Source organism: Anarrhichthys ocellatus, unplaced genomic scaffold, assembly GCF_004355925.1.
Source record: "Anarrhichthys ocellatus isolate YVR2014 unplaced genomic scaffold, GSC_Weel_1.0 scaffold842, whole genome shotgun sequence".
NCBI classification, from domain to species: Eukaryota; Metazoa; Chordata; class Actinopteri; order Perciformes; family Anarhichadidae; genus Anarrhichthys; species Anarrhichthys ocellatus.
Window position 1 is genome coordinate 637 of NW_022280816.1, and position 11,969 is coordinate 12,605.

Consider the following 11,969-nt stretch of genomic DNA (forward strand, 5'->3'; position numbering starts at 1 on the left):
ATAAAGTGTAACGTTGACCCCTCGCAGTGTCGATAAAGTGTAACGTTTTACTGACCGTTCAGTAAATTATAACCTCTTCCTCTCTCCTCCTCCTCATGCTTTTCAACCCCTGGTTCATTCACCTGATCTCCTTCTGATCTCCTTCTGATCTCCTCTGCAGTCGGACCAGCAAGGCGTTCAGCAACAAGCAGACGGTGAAGCATTGCGGCTGCACCGAGGTCTACCGGGACTGTCTGCAGACCTTCCTGCCGGCTCTGAGCTGCCCCGTCCAGCGCGGGACGCTGCGCAGCTCGGTGCGCTCCTTCCTGCACCGCATGATCATCTGCATGGAGGAGGAGGTGCTGCCCTTCGTCCCCGCCGCCTCCGAGCACATGCTGAAGGACTGCGAGGCCAAAGACCTGCAGGAGTTCATCCCGCTCATCAGCCAGATCACCGCCAAGTTCAAGGTACGCAGAAGAAGAAGAAGAGAGGAACAGTAACGGAAACAGACGTTGCTCTGGTTTATTGTAGTGTGTTACTAAACAGATGAACGATGAGTTGTGATTTAAAGAGACGGTGATGAACGGGTTTCCTGCTCCTGGTCTCTGCAGCAGCAGGTGTCTCCCTTCCTGCAGCAGGTCTTCATGCCGCTGGTTCTCGCCATCTTCGGGGTGTTGGCCCGGCCGGCCGAGGACAACGACCAGGCGGCCGCTCTGGAGAAGCAGATGCTGAGGAGGAGCTACTTCACCTTCATCCAGACCGTCGCAGGGAGCGGCATGAACGAGGTGATGGCCAACCAGGGTGAGTGTTCATCTCCACAGCTTCTGCTGGAAGCAGCTTCACAGATATCCACTCATTTAACATATGTTAAATATAACAGTTTGTTTAATCTGGACACAAATGTGTTAAAGCAACAAAGAAGAAACGGATTAAATGTGCTCATCTGTGAGCTTTTGAGGGGCAGGCTAGCAGTTTCCCTCTGCTTCCAGTCTTTATGCTAAGCTAAGCTAACCAAGATAACATCTAACTCTCAGAGAAGAAAAGAGGTGTCAACTATTCCTCTAGACGTTCTACTGTAGATGATGTCATTTTAAATGGAGTCTGGTCCTGAAAACACGTTAAATCTGCTCATTTTTAACTGTTTTCAGGGAAACGTTTCCCTCCAAACACAGCTGAGGGGATTTGATCACATGACTTGTTTTGTTGTCTTCAGGAGCAGAAAACATCGAGCGCGTGGTGTTCACCATCATCCAGGGAGCCGTGGACTTCCCCGACCCCATCGCCCAGAAGACCTGCTTCATCATCCTGTCTAGGCTGGTGGAGCTGTGGGGTGAGAGGGACACCTGTAGAGAAGCATCAGAACCAGGTCTTCAGATCCAGTCTTTGTCTTCATGTCCTGTTGTCCTCTGATTCAAACCTGCAGGAGGAAAAGACGGCATGGTGGGATTCCCCGACTTCGTCTACAAACACATCGTTCCCGCGTGTTTCCTGGCTCCTCTCAAGCCGACCTTCGACCTCTCGGATGCTCAGACGGTCCTGGTGAGTTCACCAGGCTCCACATTCAACCCGTTTCAACGAAACAAGAGTTCAGTTCAGCAGCAGCTCTGTTGTGTTTCAGACGCTGTCCGAGTGTGCACTCACGCTGAAGATGATTCATCTCAAACAGGTAAAGAGATCTTTTATATGAGGTGTTGAGATGTTCCTCTTGTGTTTGTTTCTTCCTGTTTTGAAGTCGTGTTTGTCTCTCAGGGGCCGGAGTTCATCCAGTTCCTGCAGCAGGAGTATTTACCTTCGCTGCAGGTGTCGCCAGAAATCTCTCAGGTGAGACAGTGCACCGACACGAGACCTCAGTTCTTTATCATAATAATATTCAGATGGAACAATCGCGTGTTTCCTGGTTCACGGTCGCTGTTTGAAACACAACTAAACATTGTAACATTTAATGTTAAAATACGTCAACGTCGACTTATTTTAACTTCATACGAGACGCGAACTTCTGTCTTCTGGGTCAAAGTCGTGTGTTTGTTAGTTTCATGAGAAACGTATTTGTGATGCACGAAAAACAAACGTAGAACATTTCAGAATAAATCCATAAATCAGATGTTTACGTTTAGAAGACGTCGGTGTTTTAATCTTCTACAAAATGTTTATTTATTTTACTTTGAAGTCAGTAAATCTCTTTATTTCTGTCTCGTGTTTTTCACATATGTTGATTTAAATGTTGTAACTGTGACTCATGATTTAGATTTATTATCTCGTATAATTGTAACGTATTAAATCAAACATTTGACGTCTTTATAATTGTTAAATTTAAATTCTGACTTTAATAAACGTCATCATTTGCAACTTGTTTTATTGTAGTTTGTTACTAAATAGAAAGAATAAACGGATGAAAAGAGAGCGTTCAAAGAAACATAAACACACAACTTAATAACGATAACAAGATTCAGATGGAACCGTTTCTTCAGTTTCTATATTTATATATTTCTATATTTTACAGGAGCTTTGTCAAGTTCTTCAGCAGCCGGACGTCAAAGTCCTGAAGATCTACATTAAGGTACGATTGTTTAATTATTATATGTATCATCAGTGATGTGATTTGATTGGTTCTGACAGATTATTGTTGATCTTCTTCACGTCTCTTCAGGCGTTCTTTCAGCGAGCCAAGCTGTAGGAGGTGAAAGTGGAGGTTCACGTCACAGGAAGTGGTCGCACGCGCAACCAGAACAACACAACAGGGACCGTAGCATAGGAGCTGCTTTTTGCACTTAACGAGTGGCGGAAGTCCGTCTGGAGTCGGGACGGACGGTCGAGGGTTCGAAGCCGAGCCGTCCACGAGGACTGAAGGAGCTCGACTGAAGCTCAGACATAAACGTGGAGACGAAAGTAAAAGTCTGTGAGAGAGAAGCGTAAATATCCTGAAACGAAGCTTTAAACACATTTCAACACGTTTTCTTTGGACGTTTCACACGATGGACAGAGAGACGAGGGCCGAGCTTCTCTTTGATCCGGAGGGCTCGGTATGTGGCGTGGATTTGATTTGATTTGTTTTGAGGAATTGATTTTGAGTTTGACGTGAAGCTGCTTCTTCCTCCTCTGTAGTATTTTACTAAAACTCTGAATTTACAGCAGTTATTATCAGTTTGTGTTCCTGAGGGAATATTTTGGATTTCCTGGAAAAACGTGACTTTTAATTTCAGATGGAAAATAAAATGGAGGAACAAAGATGTAAATAAGAGAATAAGATGTTAGAAATGTAAATACAGTTCCGAGGTTTGCTTCTTTATCTTCATCCTCATCTGGAAGATATGTATGGAAGATCATTAGTGCCCGAAAATACAACGTACAGAAACACTCATTAAGTACAGATTATGAGATGGTCTTACGTACTCCTAAGAGTGAATTAGGTTCATACGTGATTTTGTGTTTTATAATTGTGACTTCAAAAGTTATAAGTATTATTGTTGACTTGCTATTGATTTAGTTTTCATATCTTTGACTTAATATCTCATTTTTTGACCTTAATTGTGACGTTAAAAGTGAAAATTTACACGACAAAGACGTATTGTAGGTCAAAATAAATTAACTACGGAGGCGAGGAGGAAGAGAATATAATATCAGAGAAAGATCTCTGAGAATAAAGTCGAAAAATTACAAATTACACGATTATTTATGTCGTTAAAGTTTGATGTGGCATCACAAACTTTATTTTCATTAATCATGATTTTTAGTCACTTGACTGATTATTCTGATCTCATGAGTATTTTTTTAAATATATTTTGATTAAGTATCTTAATTTGACCTTTTTTAAAATCTCATAATTGTGAAAGTTTAATCTCAAAATATTGATTCGTGACACAAGTCAACAGTTTGATTTATAATATTGAGTATTTTTTTATTTACATTTTTATTTTCTCGGCGTTAATGAGCTTCCATAGAAACACAAACATGATGTTGTATTCAAGCATTTGTGACAATTAAGGATTGATTAGTTAATCGATCGATTGATGATACAAACGCTTCACTGATCGATACTGTGAAGCAGCTGAAACGAAAACCAATCAGATCGAGACAGAAAAAAAAGATCCGGTAACTTTGTTCAAATCGCTGACGTTCATTTCTTGTACTTTTGTCTGATTACAGCTTTAACAGTTCTCACATTAACTTATAAAAACAAAGTCTAAGTGTTTTACATGTTTTCTTATTGAGGAACAAATATAAAGTGTCATCAGTAATCTCCTAAAACAGTCGCTCAGCGTAGCTTTTAATCAAATAAAAATTAAATGCTGCATTTGTTGGCGACTATTTTCAGCGGCGGATTTAGACGATATTTGTTGACGTGAAGAAACTTGTAGAATATCTCCAAACTTACTCATTTAAATATAATAATGAACCGTTTTCTCAAGCGGCAACATGTCGGGATGAATTTATGTCGTTAACGTGAAATTTAAAAAGCTGAAACGTGAGTTTAAAAGTCAGTTAAACTTATATCGTGACATTGGAAACTGATCCCGTCGTCTTAAGAGTTAAAACTCCAGTAAGAGGACCTTTAGTTAGACGTTTTTTGTCAAACTGATAAGCCAATGTTGGTTGTTTTTTTTTCAGAAGTTCCGCTTTCAGAAGTGGTTAGCTTAGCATGACTGCCAATATCTTGAGAGGCTTATTTTCTTTCTGAGTGTAAACTGACTAAGTGGATATCAATTTCATGTCTGTGTGTTGCTTTAAGACAGGAGCTGGAGTCAGGATGTGGTTAGCCTAGCTTAGCATAAAGACTGGAAACTGCTAGCCAAGCTACATCAAAAGAGAAATAATAATTCACTTTAATGTAACTCCAAAAGCAGCTCACCGATTAGCACTTTGTATCTTGTTTGTTTAATTTGCACTCAAACATCAATGTAAAAACAGTTTGAGGTTTTAGGGGCAATTCTAGAGCTATTTCGTGCTAAGCTAGGCTAACCACATCCTGTCTGCCGATTGATTTCCACCAGATCGTCTCACACGGAGAAATCTGCATTTTTATCACCAAATCTCAAACTCCTCCCTCTAAAGTTTAGGACTTTGTACAAATGTTAATCTGTAAACAAACACTAAACCTGTTTAAGTATATAAATATAAATTAAGTCAGATCAACTTGAATGACGGATATTTTTACGGCATCGTATGGACATTATAGGTCAATATTACAAGATTCACTAAATTCAGAATTTGAGATGATCGCAGAATATTTTTCCTCTTTAATCTCGGAGAATATCAAAGTTTCTTCCTCGTACATTTACCTCCTCGCTCCATATTTCACTTATTTGTTTACGCTGTCGTGGATTTCCCTCAAACACCTGAAGTGATATTTAATCACCGTACCGTCGTAGTATTTCACCCACTGAAGAAGAATCGGCTGTTCTCAAAAAGGACAAATAAGAAAACAGTTGTTTCCGCCGATTTTATTTGAATTCATCTTTAACGAGTCGAGGTTTGAGAATAAAACTACTTTGTTCGTTGCTGGTGAAATGTGTTGGAACCGAGATATTATTTAGTTTTGATGGAAATAAAATGTTTACTAATCATGACGTCTAACAAACGAGTCTTTATTCCTCCGTTCATATTAAATATTAACTTCCTAACATGGAATCTGTTATTAATGCGACCTCTATTAGGTGATTATGAACTTTGATTTCTAACCAGCCGTCTAAACAAATCACTTGATAATTTATTCATAGACAGATAAACAGAACAATAGAAGAAGTTTCAATTCATTTGAAAAAAAGAAACCTTTAGTTAACTCACAATTTTCTCAACTTTACTCTTTTCATTCATCGTTAAGCTGTCGTTAATAACTCTTCCTGTTCAAATAATCACGTCAATAACTCTCAAACATAAGATTTACTCGACTATTCCTCTTTTAATTTGAAAACCATAAACAGGAAGTGTCCAGTTCATTGGCGGTAGTTTAACAGCACTTCCTGTAACGGAGACATTTTAAAGGTGAATTAATGTGGAAAGAATTATGAAGGAAAGTCTTTATTTGGATCACGAGTTTTCATTCTCATTTTCTCTTCAACATAAATTCCGTTACAAAACAAACAACAAAAAGAGCGGATTATCTTCTGCTCGTCGAGAACCACAGAAGAAGAATTCTTCCCGTTTAGTGTAAATAGTCTTTAGTCGTCTTCAGCCTTTAATCACGGCGATCGGTCGCAGTTTGATCGCCTTCTTACTGATTCCAGCGTCGTGACACGTGTTCACGACGTCCGTCACGTTTTTGTACGATTCAGGAGCCTAAAAATAAAATGAAACACCAACAAACAATCTCAGATCATCTGCATACAGACGGCTTTTACTTCTAAATGACTTCCTGTTAACACCAGACCTTGAATTAAACTGTTGCCACGAGCCAAATAAAAAGTATTTGTGTTGCCTCACCTCCTCCATCACCAGTTTGGGTGAAGCCACTCGGATGGCGATGCCCTGGTCGGCCAGTTTGTCCAGAACGTCCTGGAAGTCCAGGTTCCTGCGGGACTTCGCCCGAGACAGAGCGCGACCCTGAAAACAATTATGTATAATAAAAAAGGACCAAAGTCACCGATCGATGCAGGTTATCGATCCTGTGTCCTGTTAAAATACTGATTCTGAGAATAGTCTGGTGAAAATATCCTAAATATAAACGTAGACGTAAACAAACTCTTCAATAATCAATATATTAGGATCACGTGGTGAAAGAAATGATTCTTTTCCTCAGCTTTTATAAACAGTAAGAACAGCTTCTTTTCTGAATAAGGTTATATGCTCAATACTGAATATTTTGAGCATATAACCTTTTACTCTATAGAGCGGTGAAGTCCCGCCCCTTCCTGTTGACATGGGACGTTATTTCAGAAATATGTACGACAATCAACTGCGAGACAAATATATTACTTTGTGCAATGAATTATACAAAATCTCAATTTAAAAGAGTTTTGCGTGAAATCTCTCGTCTTCTACAAATGACGTCTTTTTGCGACAATGCTACTTTCTTTACGTGCAAAACTATCTTTTGAAGTTGACAAACATGTTAAATTCAAACGGGATCAAGAAGTTATTCGTCTCTCGCTGTATTTTATTTCTGGTCAACAGGAAGGGGCGGGGCTTCCCCGCTCTGTATTACATGTAAATATCGTACCAGACTTCTTCCTAACATGATTGTTGTTGTTTTAAACAAAGACTCATACCGCTCCGTGACAGGTGGTGCCGAACGTCTCCGTCATGCCTTGCTCCGTCCCAGTGAGGACGTAGCTGCAGGTTCCCATCGTCCCTCCGATCAACACCGGCTGACCCGTGAGCTGAGAAACAACCAGACGGGTCAAATCAAACGTCCCGTTAGCGGCTCTTTAAAGGCTCGCTGGGCGACGGCCGGGTTACCTGGTAGTCCACGGGGATGAGCGGGTGGTGGGGGGGGAAGGCCCGGGTGGACCCTTTGCGATGGAGCAGCAGAGTCTTCTGCCTCCCGTCCACCATGTGCTCCTCCACTTTGGCGATGTTGTGAGAAACGTCGTAGATGACGTGCATGTCCAGGTCGTCGGGCGTCGTCACAAACACTTTAGAAAAGGCCTGAAAACAAAACAAGTGACGTCACTTATGAAACTCTACAGAGACTTCAATGTGATGAATAGTTCAAAGCTTCATACGGATACTAGCTTTACGTGTCCCAGGTGTCCCTTACGTGTCCCAGGTGTGCTTTACGTGTCCCAGGTGTCCCTTACGCGTCCCAGGTGTCCCTTACGTGTCTCAGGTGTGCTTTACGTGTCCCAGGTGTCCCTTACGCGTCTCAGGTGTGCTTTACGTGTCCCAGGTGTCCCTTACGTGTCCCAGGTGTGCTTTACGTGTCCCTTACGTGTCCCTTACATGTCCCAGGTGTCCCTTACGTGTCTCAGCTGTGCTTTACGTGTCTCAGGTGTGCTTTACGTGTCCCAGGTGTGCTTTACGTGTCTCAGGTGTGTGCTCACCTGTCTGGTGAGGAAGGTCATGGAGGAGCGGTTGACCCAGGCGTAGTTGCCTGCAGCAGCCATCCCCTTCAGGTAGTCCTGTCCCTCCTGAGAGGTGATGCGAGCGCAGGCCAGCTGACGGTCGTTCACCGTGATCTTATCTCTCTTCATCGCCTTCTCCATGGCAACCAGAGCGTCTGTCAACAACAACAACAATAATATTATGTATTCATGGTGTTAAGAAGGAGCCTCTGACCTCCTCCTGAACTTTATGAATGTTGTGAGGCAACGTCCTACCTGTGGCCACCTGGTGTCCGAGTCCTCTGCTGCCGCTGTGGATCATCACACACACCTGGCCTTTGTGGTCGATGCCCATCTTCTTGGCGGCGTAGTCGTTGTAGATCTCGTCCACCACCTGGATCTCAGCGTAGTGGTTTCCTGCTCCCAGAGTCCCCAGCTTCAACACAACAGGTGAGCGGTTTGTATCCACAGGTGATTTAAGAGCGGGTGTGCATGAAGACGCTGATATACCTGCGGCAGGCCTCTCTTCTTGGCCTTGGAGGAGACTTTGTTGGGGTCGGCCTGCAGCATCCTGCCGTACTCCTCACAGTGCTCCTTGTCCTCGGCCCACGCGTACCCCTCCCTCAGAGACCAGTCCACGCCCATCTCCAGAGCCTCCTCCAGGTCCCTGTGGGGGGAACAGGGAACACAGGTAGACGGGTGACCCGGGTTAACAGGTAAACAAAGCTTTCTCTCCTCTGACCCGGGTCCCTGAGGGCCTCCTTACTTGGCCCCCATAGGGATGACTCCCTTGGACCCGACCCCCACTGGGATGTGGTCGAACAGCGCCTGGGCCAGCTGCTCCTTCACCGGCTGGACGTCCCCCTCGTCCAGGTTGGTCCTCAGCAGACGGACGCCACAGTTTATGTCAAAACCAACACCGCCTGAAGGCCACACGGACATTCAGACCTTCATCACGAATAAACTTAGTCTATTGAAACACTATCAGGTTAAAGTGAGAAGTCATGATTGTGAGATACTTAAATACAACAGCCATAGAAGCAGCTGGTTACAGATGGGGATGTGCTTCCACAGACAGGTGTGCGTCTCTCACCTGGAGACACGACGGCGTCCGGGTTGCTCATGTCGAAGGCGGCCATGTTTCCGATCGCAAACCCGTATCCGGAGTGGACGTCTGGGAGCCCGATGGACCTCTGAGGGACGAGTCAACGAGTCAGTTTCGGCTCTGAACCTTCATTATGAACGACATCATGCGGTCATGTGACTCACGTGTACGATCCCCGGCAGCGCCGCCACGTTCCCGATCTGTTTCATGGCGGGAAGGAATCCACCGAAACCTGAAGGACACAAAGAAACACGACAACATGAAGTGAAAACTCCTGAGACGATGTCACAGAGACGAAGAGGAGAAGAGATGAAGAGCAGCCGACCTCCTCCTCGACAGGCGTTACGGAGCTCCTCAAAGATCAGCTTCTCCAGAGACTCGTTCACGTAGAAAGTTCCTTCAACCTGGAGGAGCGACAGGAAACCATGTTAATCAATCAATATATTATCATGACAACGTGCCATTTTATGGTCGATATATACGGAGACATCAACGCTAACGTTTTTAGAATCGCACGGAGAGAAAATACTGATTCATTTTATTTATTATACGTGTGTGTGTGTCATCAAAATGTAATAAAAGAAGTAATCTGTCTATCAATAGAAACAACTTAAACAAAAATCCAATGTAAGTAATTATACTCTGCTGAATCCAGTTAGAATAACTGTTAATTATGATTCAGATTGCCTAGGTAGCCAAACTGTAGATTATATTTGGATTTATTTTTAGTGTCGTCACATCTTTAGGCTCCTCCCTTTAATAATTCGGCTCACATTTCACAGCTAATAGTTGCGTCACTGAGCTGCGTCAGCGGGTTAAACTTTAGTTTGCGGCTGATTTCATTGAATCTAATGACGTCATTGAGTTCATTATTGTCATGTTTTCAGATGTTCAGAGTTCGTCTACAGAACTAGCCGACATATGCTAACCAGCTAGCCACGCTGACGGCTAACAGTGCAACACCAGCAGAGTCTCACCTGCATGTTGGGAACGAACCCTTTCTTGATCCTCCAGCAGTTGCTGCTGATCTTGTCGAGGTACTGCAGCTCATCGTTGTAGCTGCGACTCATGGTTCCGATCACAAGAAGGTTTAAAGCTGCTGCTACACCGGCGGACAGGCAGCGAGTCACAGCGCTACGGAAGCTCACAAGCGTTTTGACAGGACAATGCGGTTGGTAATTTCTGCATGACTCATTAAAATGTCACTTTTAACGTAAAAGTAAAAATATGATTTCAGATTTAAGAGGCCGTTAATGTAAATTTGAATGAGTCATTAATTAAATGGTGTTAAAATATCATTTTTTCTTCGTGGGCAGGAGTATAAGCTTTACAATAAACTGATTCGCTTGCCGTAGTTGTAGTCAACCAAGTTTAGATAGTCAAACGTATCAGACGCTTCAAGTAGAGCCGGATGTTCTGCGACTGACCTTCCAAACAAAAGCATGAACTATTTTCTCTTTTTTTTTTTAAGCTATCACATTTAACACTAGTACAATTTATGGTCACCATGTTGATCACACTCATCACACAATTACACCTGGTTCCCTGAAGGAAGTTCACGAGCCATAAGTTAAGTATTTATTCACTTTTGCTTTACGAGACGTTTCCAAAAAAGGTTTTATTTTGAAATGTTGTACTTTGAGAACAGGAACCGGAAGCTTTAGCGGGTTGACGCCGCTGTCTCGTTGCTGCTACTCTGTTTACAGATTGAGAGAAATGTTACAAACGACCCGGATGTAACACGTTAACTCATCATGTAAGTGTTTTTATTTATATTTTTATCTCCAAACCGTCGGTTAAACGAGTCAACTAGCTAACTAACCTAGTTAACGCTAAGTTAACTAGCAACGCTTCGTTGTTACGCAACAACTTAAAACGGTCAGAAACGAAAACGAAACGTTTCATTTCTTCTTCTACAAATTATTTAATGTCAAACTCCTGCTGGATTCACTTAATATCTATATTATTTTATTTATTTTGTAATAATGTGTCTTATGTCTTATTCAGCAGGATAACTTTCCACCAAACTCCATTAACTTCCCGTTACATCCTAGACGTGTTGAAAGTGTCTCTCTGTGGGTCTGTTCCCTTTAGTAACGATGAAGTTATTGTTTAAATATATAGTGAATGACTTCATCTGTTCGCCTGCAACATGAAGCTTCGTGTTCGGCTCCAGCGTGTCACCAGCAGAGTGGAGTTACTGGGAGCAGATCCCAGCCTGAAGGAGCTCAGGGAGCTCATCGAGGAGACGCTGCTGTCCTCTCAGGGACTCGGGTCAGATATACATATTGAGATTATGATATTTATCTTCTTTCTCTCTTGTTTGTGTAAGATAGAAACATGTTTAAACGTTTTGTGTTCCAGTGCAGACACACAGTTCAGTTTGTCTCTGAACGGCTCAGAGCTTCTTTCAGACTCCGGTCAGACTCTGTCGTCCTGCGGCATCGTCTCCGGAGATCTGATCTGTGTCGTCCTGCCGGAGTCTGCAGCCGACAGAACGACCAGCAACTCACAGAACCAGCAGAACCAGCAGACTGCTGCCATGACATCTAACCAGGTAAGTGACTCAACCAGGAGACAACCTCCGGTTCTTTAAGTTCTTCAAAGCTTCATGTGTTAAAGCTGCATTCTCTCTAGTGTCCACCAGGGGGCGACTCCTCTGGTTGTATAGAAGTCTATGAGAAAATGACTACTTCTCTCTTGATTTATTACCTCAGTAAACATTGTAAACATGAGTTTATGGTCTCAATCTCTAGTTTCAAGTCTTCTTCAATACAGCATGATGTTCATTTAGTACATTATGGTCCATTTAGAGTCAAACAGACCATAAAGCAGGGGATGCTTTAGGGCGGGACTACACGCTGATTGACAGGTCTCTAATAGACCATAAAGCAGGGGATGCTTTAGGG

The 11,969-nt window shown here is 42.8% G+C and overlaps 3 protein-coding genes across 8 annotated transcripts in view; 2 read left to right on the forward strand and 1 right to left on the reverse strand.

Annotated features, from left to right (window-relative positions):
* Positions 1-4,168, forward strand: part of LOC116377058 (exportin-T-like) — a 4,798-nt gene extending 630 nt beyond the window's left edge. The window contains exons 3-10 of the mRNA XM_031838597.1: positions 161-446; positions 591-780; positions 1,193-1,309; positions 1,403-1,518; positions 1,598-1,645; positions 1,729-1,800; positions 2,480-2,536; positions 2,627-4,168. Coding sequence (XP_031694457.1) covers positions 161-446; positions 591-780; positions 1,193-1,309; positions 1,403-1,518; positions 1,598-1,645; positions 1,729-1,800; positions 2,480-2,536; positions 2,627-2,653 — 913 coding nt within the window. The 3' untranslated portion in view covers positions 2,654-4,168. The remainder of the gene's footprint in view (positions 1-160; positions 447-590; positions 781-1,192; positions 1,310-1,402; positions 1,519-1,597; positions 1,646-1,728; positions 1,801-2,479; positions 2,537-2,626) is intronic.
* Positions 4,169-5,978: 1,810 nt separating this feature from the next.
* On the reverse strand, positions 5,979-10,414 carry rtcb (RNA 2',3'-cyclic phosphate and 5'-OH ligase). Its single transcript, XM_031838589.1, has 12 exons — positions 10,038-10,414; positions 9,386-9,464; positions 9,225-9,292; positions 9,049-9,148; positions 8,722-8,878; positions 8,466-8,622; positions 8,232-8,391; positions 7,956-8,131; positions 7,372-7,560; positions 7,182-7,292; positions 6,397-6,516; positions 5,979-6,252 (listed from the first exon to the last, which is right to left on the reverse strand). The coding sequence occupies exons 1-12, from the start codon at positions 10,128-10,130 to the stop codon at positions 6,145-6,147; spliced, it is 1,518 nt and encodes a 505-aa protein (XP_031694449.1). The 5' UTR covers positions 10,131-10,414; the 3' UTR covers positions 5,979-6,144.
* The window catches only part of fbxo7 (F-box protein 7), a 4,539-nt gene continuing 2,414 nt past the window's right edge, over positions 9,845-11,969 (forward strand). The window contains exons 1-3 of one of the 6 annotated variants that reach the window (XM_031838591.1): positions 9,846-10,231; positions 10,532-10,816; positions 11,185-11,617. In XM_031838591.1, coding sequence (XP_031694451.1) covers positions 11,213-11,617 — 405 coding nt within the window. In that variant the 5' untranslated portion in view covers positions 9,846-10,231; positions 10,532-10,816; positions 11,185-11,212. Of the gene's footprint in view, positions 10,817-11,184; positions 11,618-11,969 lie in introns of all 6 variants that reach the window. The other 5 variants (XM_031838592.1, XM_031838594.1, XM_031838593.1 and 2 more) reach the window with 5 other exon arrangements.